This window comes from Grampus griseus, assembly GCF_964374135.1.
Source record: "Grampus griseus genome assembly, chromosome: 20".
NCBI classification, from domain to species: domain Eukaryota; kingdom Metazoa; phylum Chordata; class Mammalia; order Artiodactyla; family Delphinidae; genus Grampus; species Grampus griseus.
In genome coordinates this window covers 50212591-50228658 of record NC_139014.1, presented here as the reverse complement: position 1 = coordinate 50228658, position 16068 = coordinate 50212591, and the positions used below count along the sequence as shown (strand labels likewise).

General features: G+C 44.3%; 1 protein-coding gene across 1 annotated transcript in view; it reads right to left on the bottom strand.

The window, feature by feature from the left end:
• Window positions 1–16068, bottom strand: part of SMG6 (SMG6 nonsense mediated mRNA decay factor) — a 237681-nt gene that overhangs the window by 165695 nt on the left and 55918 nt on the right. The window contains exon 10 of the mRNA XM_082678924.1: window positions 13688–13833. Within this exon, the coding sequence (XP_082535050.1) occupies window positions 13688–13833 (146 nt within the window). The remainder of the gene's footprint in view (window positions 1–13687; window positions 13834–16068) is intronic.

The window sequence follows — 16068 nt, the reverse complement described above, 5'->3', positions numbered from 1 at the left end:
CTGAGCCCGCACGCCTAGAGCCCGTGCTCCGCAGCAAGAGAAGCCACTGCAATGAGAAGCCCGTGCACCGCAACGAAGAGTAGCCCCCGCTCACCGCAACTAGAGAAAGCCCGCGCGCAGCAACAAAGACCCAACGCAGCCAAAAATAAATAAATTAATTTTAAAACACATATATATTCCAATAAAACAATATGAAAAGCAGAAAATGGTTTAATGTTACAAAGATGTTAATAAAGCATTATTTATAATCCTAGAAAAGTGGAAAAAATGTGTGAAAACGGTAATGATTACATTAATGTTAACATATTTACATGAGAATATTATTCAGCCATTAAACATGTTTACAAAGAATTTTATAACTGAATACTTATAATAAGTGAAAACAGTAGAATCAAACATTTTATATTCAGTATACTTTCAACTGTGTAAATAAAAACTTGAATATTCACACATACACATAGGAAGGAATGTCATTGCTGGGAAGCTGGTTTACTGGTGGTTTCCACCTTTTTTCTTAATATTATTTTTTCTAGTACTCAACAAAACCTAAAAGGTTAAATCTTTTAAAAGATTTTATGTAAGCTAATTATTATTTAGCTTACATAAAACAGGACAGAGTTGCTCCAGTAAGGTAAGAGTAAAAAATATGGTAAATGAGTAGAGAAAGAGAAATAAAAGAATATTTATGGGCAGGAAGGATAGAGAATTAATGATGAAAGATTCAGGAGATGAAAAAGGACAGAACTCATGCTGTATTAAAAGAAATTTTGCTTTCCAGAGACCTGAAGACACTGACTCCAGTATTAACAGTAAATACCAAGGCACATTTAATGCACTTTAATTTAATGTCAGAATATAAAACACGCACCTGGAAATTACATATTCAGAAGTGTCACCTTGATGAAAAAACATGATTATAAGCAATGGTGCAAACAGCAGATGCCTCCTGGCCTTGCCACTCAGCTTTCAGTGTCTAGACTGACTTATTGACAAACTTTATTCTTGATTTGAACTCAATTCAAAACCTACTTATTGAGAACTTACAGCACACTAGGCAGTGTTCTAGATGCTCGCAATACATTGGTGAATAAAACAGGTCAAGGATCCCTATCTGCAGGGAGCTTACGATCTTGCAGAGGAGTAGTAAGGGAAAACAAAGATACACTCAAAAAATAAGTTATCTAGTATTTAGAAAATTTGTGTTCTAAAAAAGGAACGTCAAACAGGATAGGGGACATGGGAGCACAGGGTGGGAGTGCAGCAGTGTTAACAGGATGGTCAGAGTATGCCACACGGAGGCAACACTTAAGCAGAGACTTACAGGAGATGAGACATACGCCACGCAGACAGCCGGAGGAAGAGCATTTCCAAGTAGAGGAAACTGCTAGCGCAAAGCCCCAAAGGTGGGAGAAGCCCTGGCTGATCAGAGGACTTGCAAGAAGACCAGAGTAACTAAAGCAGAGTAAGGAAGCCAGGGTCTGGTCTGAATGAGACCAGAGACAGCAAGGAGGAGTGGGGAGGAGGAGGAGTTCCACATAGGAAGGCCTTGTAAAGACCATGGCTTTTGCTCTGAGAGAAATGGGAACCTAGCAGGGGATTCTGAACAGAGGGACATGATGTTTTTAAAAGAATCACTGCTGTATAGAGAGGAGAGAGAGAGAGTGTGTGAGAGAGAGAGAGAGAGAGAGTGTGTGTATGTGTGTTTGGAGTAGAGGGAGACAGGGGAACAAGAGAGACCACACTTAGGAGTTTCAAATCTTCTGGATTGTCTTTCTCTTCGTGTTTAAAAAGAAGTTTTATTCACAAGGGGTATCCAGGCCATGTTTGCAAAGAGGGTTTTTGCTTCCAGTGTGGAATCCTGAAGAATGTGTCAATGGTCTGCAGTTGTGTCCTCAGCAGGCATCTCAAAATAATGATTACCAAACATTTATCTCTGCTCACTGCCCTGACATGAGTTCTGGGCATCACCCTCTCTCAGGGGAGAGGTGAAAAGACGTTATGCAGAACAAGCAGTGATAACAGGATGACGTCACAGGTGTGCCTCAGAGAAGCCCCCAGTGAGTTCGGCTCATAACCACTCCACAGTGATTTACTCTACCCTGCCAACGCCAGCTGGAGGAGGGATGAAGAAAGCTGACACAGCCTTAAGCCCTGGGCAGGCATTATAAGATCCTTCTCCCTCCAGTCTCCTGCCAGCCCCTCCCCTCTTTCAACTGCTGATCCTTGCTTCAGTAGCCAACGTGTGAACAGCACGTGTCTGGATTTCAGAAACCTGCCCAGCAGTTGGAAATTCCCTGCAGCGTGTCAATTGCTGCATCTGCTCTTGGCACTTGGGGCAAGGGATCACATAGGCATTTTCTGAAATAAGCTTCAAGATGGGAGTCTTATATCTGAAGAGGGGACTAGAGAAGCCAGAAAACTCCAATTACTGTAAATAAATCCCTAAATATATGACAATCTGCCTCCTAGAAAGGAAACTGAGACTTACAAGCCAACCAAACAGCTCTAAGAACAGCAGTAGTCAAGAACAAAAGCACAGAGCACCTTGACTAATGGAAAGGATTTTATGGGCCAGCAGAGTTTACCAGCTCTGTAGCGTAATGTGGCTGAAACTAGAGAGCACTCTCTCCCAGATCTCTAGCTCACACCCTTTTGGCAATAAATGGCTTCTATCATTTCAGCTGCAGGCCTCCCTCCCCCTCCCTTTACCTTTCTTCCCCAACCAATTAGTCCTCTAAGTAGTCTATACCTTGAACACCTCTTGGAAAAATTGAAAAATTTGAGCCCAATAACACTATCTGCCATAAAACTAGGCTGTAGCAGCTGACAAGGAGCTGCTCTTTGAAAAAGCAGCCTACCAGGCCCTTGCCACCCCAGATACACGTGCCCCAATCACACTGCTCACAGGCAGAGGTAAAAAAATGCTCAAGTCTGATGCTTCAAAGGAAAAAGGAATAACACCATTTCCTCTAGTAACACAGCAGGCAGACTAGGAAGCTAGGCCTACTCTCCCAAGGAAACAACTAATTATCCTGGAAAAGTAGTTTTAAAATTTTTTAGAAAGCAGTGATGAGTTAGTAAATTAAAAAGGAATCCTCTGGTCAGGAATTGAGTAAAGACAGGAAACTAGAGCTGTTAAGTGTGAAATATGGCCAGACTTCACCCTAAGGACATTTGCTACCTGATGAACTTGAGCTTTGGTTTCCAAGGCTTCATGGGTACAGCCAACGTAAGAGGATGCCCAAGATCCCTGACATAAAGCTGAGATCCCACAGAGCTACACCCAAGTATAAGGGTGAGTCAGAAGTAACCCCTTGGGACTTCCCTGGAGGCGCAGTGGTTAAGAATCCGCCTGCCAATGCTGGGGACATGGGTTCAAGCCCTGGTCTGGGAAGATCCCACATGCTGCGGAGTAACTAAGCCCGTGCGCCACAACTACTGAGCCTGCGCTCTAGAGCCCGCGAGCCACAATTACTGAGCCTGCGCGCCACAACTACTAAAGCCCGCACGCCTAGAGCCCATGCTCTGCAACAAGAGAAGCCACCACAACAAGAAGCCCACGCACCGCAATGAAGGGTAGCCCCTGCTCGCCGCAACTAGAGAAAGCCTGCACACAGCAACGAAGACCCAACGCAGCCAAATAAATTAATAATTTTTTTTTAAATAAGGAAGGAGTAACCCTCAGACCCTTGATAAGACAGCTAGAAAACTGACTATATCAAACCCTGGGGCTGACTAGAAGAGAAAAAAATATTATATTGAAAGTACAGACTATACACTAGCCCTCACAGGGGTGTGCAGCCTGAATTCACATTATCTGAGTGGTCCAAAAACCCTCAAGCAGATATTTTAATTAGAATGATCATTCTAGACTCCCCCCACCAGGCTGTAGACAAAAGCAAACTCAAATCTTTTCCCCATTTTCATCCCAGGTCTCCAAGAGTTCCCACTTATGAAATCCCACAGAAAATAAGCAGATTACAGAAAAAAAATTAAATTACAGAGGAAACAAGGCACATATGCAACAACCAGCAGAAACAAGAGATGAGCAGAAACTCACCTAAAAGGACCCCTTGATCAGAGTCCATAAAATAACCAGGGTTAATACATTAAAAAATAAAAGACAAGCTCACAAATATGTTCAGGAAACAAGAAACTACAGAAAAAGAGCAGATTTAGGGGAAAAAAAACAAAAATGGAAATAAACATGTATAATTGAAATAAAATCTCAGCAAGGCATGTTTAGCAGATTAGATACAGCTAAGAAAAGATTCAGTGACAGAGTTAAGGAAATTACGAGGAATGCGGCACACACCAAAAAAGAGTCAGAAAAATGAAAAGAGAGGTTTAAGAGACATGAAAGACAGAAGGAGAAGAGAAAGCACTGGCAGATGCAGTATTTAAAAAAAGAATGCTAAGAGTTTTCTACAACTGCTGAAATCAACTCACAGATACATGAAGCCCAACAAATCCTTGGCAGGAACAATTTTTAAATAAGTACAAACCTATTAGACAGATCATTACAACTGCAGAACATCAAAGTGTTTAAAAAAAAGCACCCAGGAAGAATAGATGACTTTTAAAAGGACAATTAGACTGGTGGCTGACTTTTAATCAGCAACAGTAACAGCCCAGAGACAGTGAAATATCTTCAATGGGCTGAAGAAAAGGAACTGTTAACCTAGAGTTCTATTCCCGGTGAATAGAGATCTTTTAGGAATAGGGAAAATAAAGGCTTTTCAGACAAAAATTGAAAAAGTTTGTCATCAAAAGAATGTCACAATAAATTCTAAAGAATATACTTCAGGCAGAAAGAAAATGATCCCAGGGAATTCCCTGGTGGTCCAGTGGTTAGGACACTACGCTCTCACTGCCAAGAACCTGGGTTCCATCCCTGGTCGGAGAACTAAGATCCCACAAGCCACGTGGTGTGGCCAAAAAAAAAAAAGAAAATGGTCCCTGGTGGAGGGTCTGAAATGCAAGAAGGAATGAAAAGAAAGTAGTAAATATATAGGTGAGTCTAAACAAATATTTACCATAAAAACAACAGCAACAATAATAATAATGAAAACAAAACAGAAATGAAAACAGTAATACTTGTCTTGTAGGGTTTAAAAGGAAAAAAATAATTAAAACAGCTGACAAAGGCAGAATATAACCTGGGAAGATAAAGTTGGAAGAGAACAGACAGAATTTAAGTGTTCCAGGGTATCTGTATTATTTAGGAGAGTGAAAATGCTGAAAAACTTTTGACTTTTGGCAAGGTAAATAGGCACGCTTTAATTCCAAGAGTAACCACTAAAAAAAAAAAGGAAACAAGTGGGGGGACGAGGAGAAAGAACAGGGGAAAAATCCAGAAAAAAGTAAGAAAGGAGAAAAAAAGAAACAGAATAGGTAGGAGAATGGAAAAGCACTGGGAGAAAATATTTGCAAAATATATATTTGATAAGGGGTTTATATTCAGATTACATAAAGAACTCTTAAAACTTTTTCAATAATAAAAACAACTTGGTTTTAAAAATGGGCAAGGGAATTCCCTGGCAGTCTAGTGGTTAAGACTCTGTGCTTTCACTGCAGGGGGCCGGGGTTTGATCCCTACTCAGGGAACTAAGATCCCACAAGCCACATGGCGTGGTCTGAAATAAAATAAAATAAAACTAGAAAAAAAATTTTTAAAAAAGGGCAAAAATATTTAAATAGGCACAAAGAAGATATACAAATGGTAAGTAGGCACATGGAAAGTCATCATCCTTGGTCATTAGGGAAACACAAATTAAAACCAAAATGAAATAGCTCTGCACATCCACTAACATAGCTAACGTAAGAAAGACAGACAATACCTAATGTTGGCAAGGATGCAAAGAAACTGGGACTCTCTCACACACTGCTGGAGGGAACGTAAAATAGTTCAGCCGCTTTGGAAAACAGTTTAGCAGTTTCTTATAAAGTTAAACATACGTTTATGACCCAGGAAATCCACTCCTAGGTATTTACCCAAGAGGGATGAAAATCTATGTTCACAAAAAGACATTCATACAAATGTTCATGGCAGTTTTATTCATAGTAGCCCAAAACTAGAAACAAGCCAAATGTTCATCAACAGGTAACTAGATAAACAAAACTGTAGTATAGCCGTTAAGACAGAATACTATTCAGTAATACAAAGTAATGAAATACTGATACATATAACAACATGAATAAATCTCAGAAACATTACACTGAGCAAAAGAAGCCAGACACAGAAGAGTACACAATGTATGATTCCATTTATATGAAACTCTAGAAAAGACACATCCAATGTATGGTGACAGAAAGTGGATCAGTGGTTTCCTGGGGCCAGGGGTAGGGATAGAGATCAACTGGGATGGGCACAAAGAGAACTTCTTGGGATGATAGAAACGTTCTGTATCTTGACTGTGATGATGACTAGTTACCTGGGTATATAAAATGGCCAAACTCATTGAAATGCACACTCAAAATGGGTACATTTTAGTGTATGTAAACTTGACCTCAATAGAATAGACTTTAAAAAAATAGGATGGTATTACGTAACTGTCAATGGACTCAATGCTCATAAGAGCCTCAAAGAGAAAACAACTCAAATGTCCACAAACAGAAGAATGGATAAACTGCAATAAATGAATAAAATGTAGTACTGTAGCAATGCAAAATGAATGAACTACAAACTACACACATTGACAGGGACAGATTCACAAACATTACCTGGAACAAAATAAGCCAGAGAGAAAAGAATATAAATAATATTATTAGCATGATTTCATTTACATGCAAGCAAAAGCAAACTATGTTCTGTTTAGAGGTATATACAATACTTAGATGATAACACTATAAAGAAAAGCTAAGGAATTAATTCCACAAGTCAGGACGATGGCTCCTGCAAGGGCGAGAGGGAACTACCATGAGGATGAAAAACACAGGGAACAGTTCTGAGGTACTGACAATATTTTATTTCTTAACCTAGGTGCTGGCTGTATGTGCATTCACTTTATTGTTCTTTCAAATATTTTATACTTTCATACCCTTTTCAGTATGAATGACATACCCACCTTCCCTTCAGGCCAAAAAGAGAATCACAGTCTCATTTAAGAATGGCATGTGAGGGCTTCCCTGGTGGCGCAGTGGTTGAGAGTCCGCCTGCCGATGCAGGGGACACGGGTTCGTGCCCTGGTCCGGGAAGATCCCACGTGCCACGGAGCGGCTGGGCCCATGAGCCATGGCCGTTGAGCCTGTGCTCCGCAACGGGAGAGGCCACAACAGTGAGAGGCCGAAAAAAAAAAAAAAAAAAGAACGGCATGTGAAAAACCTCTTTTCAAAAAGCAAGGCGGATACTGGAAAAGATGGTGAAAATAAGAAACAATGTTCCTTAAAAGTACTTTTTGATTTTAAAGAGACACTACATATCCCAAGCAAGAGAAAGATTCAACACTTCTTTTACCAACTGGTCATGAAAAATGCTTTCCATTGTGAGGGGAGAGTGCCCTCACCTATGACAGTGGTAAACATGGACCCCAGACAACCCTGATTTGCTCAAACCACATCCTTCTGCCAGCTTATTACCTGTGGCTCCACTTGAGCTTCAAGCAACTTGGGGGAATTCTGACTCCCTCAACTCCCTCACTTCTACTTCTGTTCCTCTTCTCAGATCAGACTCAAGGATCACTTTCTTCATCAAAGAACAGCAGCTGCTCAGATTGTGGGGGGAGAGGGGACGCAGGGTGGGATTCCTTGCTTTGTTTAGCTGTCTCAATTAGGTCCAAAGAAATTTTCGTGTGCCTTCTCATACAGAAGGCTTGACCCTTGCGGTGTAATTTACTAGCTGTGCAACCTTGCTTAAGTTAGTCAACTTTTCTGGTATATTTCTCACCACCTATGGAATAGGACACAAAATATCTGTCCCACCTGTCTCAGAGGGCTGATGGGAGAAATCAAATGAGAATACATATGTAGCAACTATAAAATGTCATCAGGTATTATCACAGTGTTGTTCTGTTGTTGTCATTACTGGCCACTACCTCTGAAAGCTACAATTCTTCCCCAGATCAACATTTAGTTGGTTAGGGTCCAAAGTACAACTTACTCCCCCTAACCCCCATCCCCAGAACCTACTCATTTCCCCTGTGTATTCAACAAATAGCACACATCTGGCCCGCGCCCTCCGTAAATTTAGAATTTTACTCCTCAGGAAAAGCTTAAAGAGAGTTCAGAAAAGGGAGCTGGAAGTCCTGCTGCCAGCATCAACCCTAACCCCTAATAATGTCTCCCTTTCAGAATAAGTCCATTCAGGAGGAAAAAAAAATCAAATTGAGAAGCTATAAAATGGCAACAGAGATGAGGTTTCTAGCCCACGTTAATGACCAGGCCACGATCGGATACTGCACTTCTGCACTGCAAGGCAAAGCAGCCATGGACACCAAACCACACAATCACCTTGGGGCAAAACCAGAAATCGTTTCGTCAGCCGACATGGTAAGAGGCTTAATTTCATTGATATGAGTGAATTTTCTCATTTCTTTAGCTTTTCACAACTGCTTCTCCTCCCTCAGCCTAAAGTAATGGATTCATTCTGAAAACAGCAAGGACCCTGGAATTCAGAATAGGGAAGATAGGAAGATCCCTTGACAAACTCACTTCCTTAACTTTTTCTTCTTTTCCAGGGAATGTGGAGGGAAGAAGTCCGTGCTAAGCAGCCTGTTGATAGTTCTATCTCCCCCAGAGGGATAGAGGGCATGGCTAAGGGATGCACCCTCCCCTGGCCTGCCTCCTAAAGCCTTGCCTCTTCTGACCTCTGAATCTATTTCTCACATAATTTGTCGGCCAAGCTGGCTGTTTCTTCGTTTATTTGCTCTAAACTGAGCAGTCCTGAAAACGAAGGTCAGGCAGTGCTGATTACCTGTAGAAATCTACCCACACAGATCCTTGAGGAGAAGAGTCCAAGGGCTTCTACCACCAGAGATAGACAAGGTGGAAGGAGAGGGGCGGTTTACACAGCTAAACTCAAGCCTAACCCTTTATGAAAGGTGGATTTCCTGTACAACTGTTCTGACAAGCAGAGGATTAGGCACTTCATATATTCTGCTTGGGTAAGAGACTCAGATAGAAGTGAATTGCCACAGAGGAGCAAATTGCTTTACTAAAGGTCTCTAAGGTGGTTGTATGCCACAGACAAAGACATTTTGGTTGTGAATTGAACTTCTCAACCAGAGTCAACCTGCATACACAACCACAGCGTGAAGGTGTGTGGTTCCCATCTCAAGCATCCCGCACACTGGGGTTAAGCTCTATCCGTCCCATATTAACAGCTGCGATTCTCTATCCCTCTGGAGACATGCATGTGGCACTCCCTCCTACCACCTCCTGCAATTCAGGGTTACTAACAAACCATAAAAGCAAGCATAAATGATAAAGAAAGGAATGCCAGCCTAGCCCTGCCTCAATCCCAGGCCCTAAATGTTCCCTAAGAACAGGGAGCACAAGCAGTGTCTCTTGGGTGCCCTCTTGCTGCCACCAGGGCTTTTCTGCAAGGCTGCAGTGGAGGCTTACTCTATGAACTGGTAGGGGAGGAAAAAGAGGAGGAAAAAGAGGGGGAAAAAGAGGGGGAAAAAGAGGGGGCCAGGGCACAGAAAAGGGAAGTTATTCCAGTGGTGGCCAATGAATAACATCCAGTGATTTATAGGAAGTATAATCCAATAATACAGTAAAATAAAACAGTGTGTGCCTGAGATGGTTTTGATTCCAGGAATTATAAAACATATTTTTTAAAAAGACAGAGACAGAGAGAGAGAGAGAGAGAGAGAGAGAGAGAGAGCGCAAGAGGGGGAGAGAAAAAGAGGGGGAAAAAAAGGGGGCCATATTGGAGCAAATTGGGCACAGATGGGGGTGCAATGGGGTTTCAGTGATGCCCTACCACAAATGTTGCTTCAATTTATTCCTCTTCAAGAAACTAGAGTTTTATTTCCTTAAATTACAGAATTTTTTAAAAAATTAAAATTCTTAGAGTGCTTGTGGTTGAGATCAACCATTCCCCCTCCAGCACCACATCAGCCAATCAGATGGCTACTGAAGTGTTAAATGCTGAGGCACATGGAGAAGGCCCCGTTTCTCCCTTCAGGAATGCTGCAGAGAGATCACCAAGTGTGACATCACTCTGGGAACCACCTATCTCACCACCACCCATCACTCGCCAAAGGGTAATTTTGGACAAAGGCCAGGAAGGAAACACTGTTTCCTTCACTGTTCAATGAGGGCTGGCCTGCCCAGAACCTGGCCTTCCTCATCCATGCATTCAATGAATACTTAATGAGTGCCTAAGAAATACCAGGCACCATGCTAATGGCCCCAAACACCCCTCGAATTTATCTGTCCCCAACCACTTCAGTGTAGGTATTAGGATTCTAGACTCTCTGTAGTCCCACTGAAGTAGGCTTTTTGCATAGGGCCCATATGAGGGGAGGAGATAAAGGTATCCCCACCAATAGCCCTGAACTTGTGAGTTTTAAGATCACTGCTGAGACCTGAAAGTTTAGTTGGTTAAATGATGTGGCAAAACTCATTTTCCCTTATTGGAAGGGGGACAAATCTCACAACCTCTGCCTCCCTGAGCTCCAGGAAAAACTATAACCTAGAAAAGGGGAAAGATGCCTGTCATTCACCACCATCTAGGTTTTTCCCCTCCGTTTGGCTTGTGAGGTGTCCAAAGCTTTAAAACAGTTCTATGTCTCTTGACCCCAAGGAAAGCACATTTGAAAAGTAATGACACTGAAGTGTTAGTAACGGTATCATTTCCACCCTGGACTATTGGTATTTTGAAAAGAGGGCTTATACAAGGGTAGCATCAAACACACACAAAAAAGAATCAGAGGCATCAGCAAAGGATGTACTTTTTAGTAAGGACGTCCCTGTTGCCCTCCTTAAGTACCACATCTACAGGGAAGGGTCAGGCACAGATTGAGAGGATTCTGACTGCTTTGGGGGGCCACAGATCACCGCTGTTTCAGGCTGGAACGTTCCTTCTCCACAGAGTCCAGGAACTGACATATGCAAACACCCACCCAGAAGGACACGTCCAAGAAGGAACGGAAAGAAAAATGATGGCCCAGATGTTCTGTAACTTGCAGTGACTGCCAAATCACCACAGACCCCAAGCACCTGGGAGGGCCAGGCAGCAGCAGGCCCTTGCTTCCTGGTTTCAGACAGCCAGGGTCCCGCGGCTGGGTGGCGACTCTGACAGCAAGCAGACTGGCCTGGAGAGAAGCCTTCAGAAGGGCACCGGCTGACGGGACTTGGGGGCTGAACACTCAGGGCTGATTTATCACTTCCTTACTCATAAAAATGTGATTCAAACTGCTGCTGATTAGTGAAGGATTTAAATCTTTACCCTCTCCCCAACCCCCTTCCCTCTCCACCCCCGGCACAGATGCTGCTGCTCAGCCACAACACCCCCTTCTTGCCACTGTCCGTGCAAGCACAGCACAGGGGCCCAGAGAAGATGACTCATGTGCTGGGAAATGGAAAAGCGCATCTTCCCACCAGCCAGCTCTGCTGAGTGCTCTGCTCACCCCTCTCCCAATGGCAGCCCACACAGTGGGGTCTGGACGGCCGCCTCAGCTGCACACCGGGGACTTGGCAGCACGTCCACAGAGCGCTCTGTCCTGGCTGAGTGTTATATCCTGTGGCCCAGGCTGTTTTCCCTGAAACACCCTGGGAGCTTCTGACCACCTCAGCTCATACTCCTCTCGGCCCCAGCTGCCCCAGGGAGGTGAGCGCCAGGACAAAGCCAGAACCAGTGGTAGGGTCTCACGCACAGGCTGCGACATGTCCTTCCTGGCTATCAGGTCCTCATTATGACCGACCATGGAAAAGAGTCCTAGAAAAAGTACCCTGGCCTCAAAAGGGGAACCACTTACTTCCTTCTTTCTCTGTTCTCACCATCTCACCTTCCTTTCACCCATATTTTCTTAACTTTGACTTTACAACAGCTCCAGGAAAAGGACTCACTGGTGGCCTATGAAAGGGCCAACGTATTTCTTTCCGTGGAGCAGAAGCTGCTGACAACAGATGCTCCACAGGCAAGAGCTGCGGGGTCTTTACATCCCCACCTCCAGGTCACTCGATGCAGGAACAGGGCCTTGGCAGAGGCTGCAGCCCTGTGACAGGCAGCTTGCTGTTGTTAGAGGGAGGCCGGAAAGTGAAGAGGAAGGCACCTCGGGAGGCCCCATTCCCTGAGTCCAGTGAGCTTCCCACTTGGTAGCCCAACCAGCGGAGTAACGATGAAGGCATCAATCTCCCTCCCCTTTGGACTGACGGCCTCACCACGCTTTACAAACTTTATTTCCTCATTCCTGGAAACCTCCACTGCCCCTCAGGACTGCATGCTTCCTCAGAACTGTTCTTGGGAATAGTTAGCCAAGTTCAAAATGGCACCTAAGCCTCTGCATCTCACCTTCTTCCGGGAATTCTAAATGCTGCAGCAGGCAGCGTGAAAGCAGAAAACCCTTTAGGATTCAGATGTGATTGAAAACCCAGGCAAACTAGCGGAGGACCTTGCAGAGTCCCAGGAGGAGCCAAGTTTCAAGGGAAAGTGCAGAATACCCACTCATCAGGGGAGAACACCCCCCTGCAGCAGGCTGAAGCATAACCTAAATACAAACGGGAAGGGAAACAAATCAACTTCGGAGTGAGAGAAATCACTAAGAAAAGGTGCGATGAAAGAACTAGCGATCCTCTGTCTAGAAACACCAGGTCTGTTTTACAACGGACTCTCCATAGGGTAATTCCCGCTTCTTGGCGTTTCAGATGATAAGCTTCCAGCCCTGAGACCAGACACTCTCTGCCAGTGCTCTGAGATGATTCTTTGGCAGCAAGGACCAAGTCTCCTTTGCAAACAAAACACACAAAATAACGTCACCTCCGCGCTACAGGTTTCCGTCAAGTCAAACCCCATCATCTTTACCTCAGTGGGGTGGAGGAAAGGGGGGGGGAGGGGTCCGGTAGCATCCTTCAACTGTGACCTGGTCATCAGAACATTTAAAATCCTGCCAACCAGCACCACCCCCCATTTCTCCTACCCCAGCCCCCACCTCATGCTAAAAACACCCCAGTGTTCAGAAAAGCATCTCGGAATGCACACTAGTACATTTGCCAAATTCTGGGCCTGGTGATTTTTGTGCTTCCAGATTTGAGTCACCAAAGCTCATCGATTCTCTGTTCTTACTCCCTGGCAGACTCCCACAAGGGATATCCCATAGGGAACTAGACTTTTCCATATTGAACAAACAGGGTACATGAGTCCAGAAACAGCTATTCCCAATCCCTGCCAAGCGTATGGTCTCTGCAATGAAACATTTCAGCAATGCCTCCCCCCCTGGGAGAGGCTCTGGGTCTGCAGCCTCCAAGAGGCCTTGCTGCTGCCTTTAGCATGGCCAGATGTGCAACAGCATCTCTGGGTTTGCAAATTAAGCTCTATACCCATGATTCCCTCCAACCATCCCACCCAAGCACTAGAGAGTCACACAGATTTCAGAGAGTAAATTAAAGATCTGAATGGCAACGGGGGAAAAGGGTGTGTGTGTGTGTGTGTTTTGGGGGGACTGTGTAGTGGTATGGTAGCATAGGAAAGAAGCTAGATTAATCTTTATCTGTCTAGATAAAGAAACTGGACATTCCTTACCTTTCAGTTGGGAGTTGTGTACAGCAAACATGTTGATGGTCATAAGCTGCAGCATGCGGGTACTGCCAATAGGAGAGGGACTACGCTGCAGCAACACCTGGAACTCCTTGAGGACCTTCTCAGCCACTGCGGGGAACGTCTCCATCCTACAAATACAGCCAGCCCATCAGTGAGGCACATCCCCAAGAGAACTGGTGTACACACACACACACACACACACACACACACACACACACACACACACACTCATTCTCTCTCTCTCTCTCTCTCTCCTCTCTCTCTCTCTCTCTCCGCGCCCCCCCTCCTGGAAAAGCAGATGGCTAACGCCTAGGACATTTCTTTGCTACTTTCACAAACCTTCCTAGCACCCTAAGGTTGTGAACAAATTTAAGAGAAAGAAGTTCAGAGTTTAGAGATGGAAATAACTCAATTTTTGGATAAATCGCCATGAGTTTTCATGCTTTGGTATGCTATTTCCTAACCTCTGGCAATAACTGGATTCAAGTTGAAATCAAAGTTTCTCTCTGAAACAATCAGTTTTTCTAAATAGTGAACAAATTTCCTTTAAGCTCTAAGACTGGCATATTCCCCAAACCCTCTGCTATGAAAACCATATTCTATGAAGAGGTACGTGAATCTAAAGATTCTTCACTCAAAGCTTTACTTCAGAAAACCAGACGCAGTTCTGCGGCCGTCCACGTAGGGACTCTCACACTAATCGCTCCACCTAAGGATCCCAATCTCCCCTGGAAGAATCCCTCGACCTACGGCCCTGATGATCTGTTTCGGTCTTTCCTGTGTTGCTGTCCTCCTCCCTCTCACAAGCCTCTGCTCATCAGGGTCTGTATGTTTTCAGGCCAGTGGAAATATAATGCCCTGGCCAACTGCCACTCCCAATACAGGAAGAGCCTGTAATGTAGGGAGGTAGAAATCTAGCCAGTGACCCAGGGCTCCTAAAGAGAGGTCATTCAAACCAATGCCTGCCAAAAGTGGCCACAAACAGTGGTGCATGCCTGGAGCTCCTCTGGCAACAGGAACAAACCACAGCTGAAGTCCTCAGAAATAAAAAGCAAATTTGAACTTGGTGCTAGAGAGAGAAACCAGGCACACGGGCCTTAGGGCCATGCCGAACAATTCGTGGTCAGCAGAGTATCTTTCATCCATCCTCAACGCCCCCCCACCCTCAAAAACAAACAAACTGCTTGTGATACACTGTGGGGTGGGGTGAGGGAGAGCTCCAGCCTGGATTAATAAATAGCTTCTGGAAAGCCACAGGGAAGGGAATCCTCCTCAAAAGATACAAAACCGTTTCAAGTCCTAGGGAAAGGTGCTTCTACTCTCACCTGAACCTTTCCCCGCTGAGCAGTACCTTCCTCAGGTCAGAAAACTCCAGAGCTTTCTGGCCTCCTGGCAATCTTCATTCCTTGCCCTTGGAGGCAACTCCTATGACTTACCTCCTAGTACCCAGAAGTCATGCCACAGTTATGGGTCAATTACAGTTTATACTCCAGTGCCCTTCTCTGCTGAGCTGCCTTCATTTTCATTGGCACAAAACATGCCAGGCTTTCTTCCCCCCACATGCCATTTCAAATGCCACTGCCACCACCCAACAACAACAACAAAACAACCGAAACACACTCTTTCACCCCCCCTCTAAAATATTTCAGAACCATTAAAACTCTTGGTCAGTTTGGAATGGCAGAGAGTGATATGTTTGAGGCTGGACTGGATCCATTTTTCCCCATGGGCTATAACAAAGGTTTCATTTTAAATCTTGACACTGTGCAGCACTCTTTCTGGTGGAGGTGGGGAGGGGGGCTAGCACTTCTCGTTACGAGAATAGCAGAGTTCACTCTGCTTGAAAAGCAGCCACACTGGGCAAGTTTCAGAGCCATGTGTCTCCGTGTTGAAAGGCGGTAGAGAGCCAGCACAGAACGACATGACAGAAGTGTCACGTGGGACAGTCTTGCTTCGAGGCTGTGTCTGAGGAAGGCTCTTCCCTGGATGGGAATTGAAACAGATCCATTAACACTCCCTAGGTCAGAATGAAGTCTCAAAAGAGCACCAGGCCAAATGTCCACATCTTCTTTTTTTCGAAAGTTTAAAAAAAAAAAAAATCCCCCGTTCGCCTTTCAACTAGTTCAACATGATTAAAACAGAAGAAAAAAAAAAAATCAAATGCATAAGTTAGAGTAACTTCAATTCTGAGATATGAGGAAAGATGGCATTCTCAGACAAAAATCAGTTTTGTTAGGCCACAACTGAAGGACACACAGATAAAAGATTCTTCCTCAGAGCTCAATAACAGCGTTTCTGGTGCCCAGTTTCGTAACCAAAATGATGTCTGTTTTTGGCCTCAAGTTACCTGTAAGTAGTTTTCT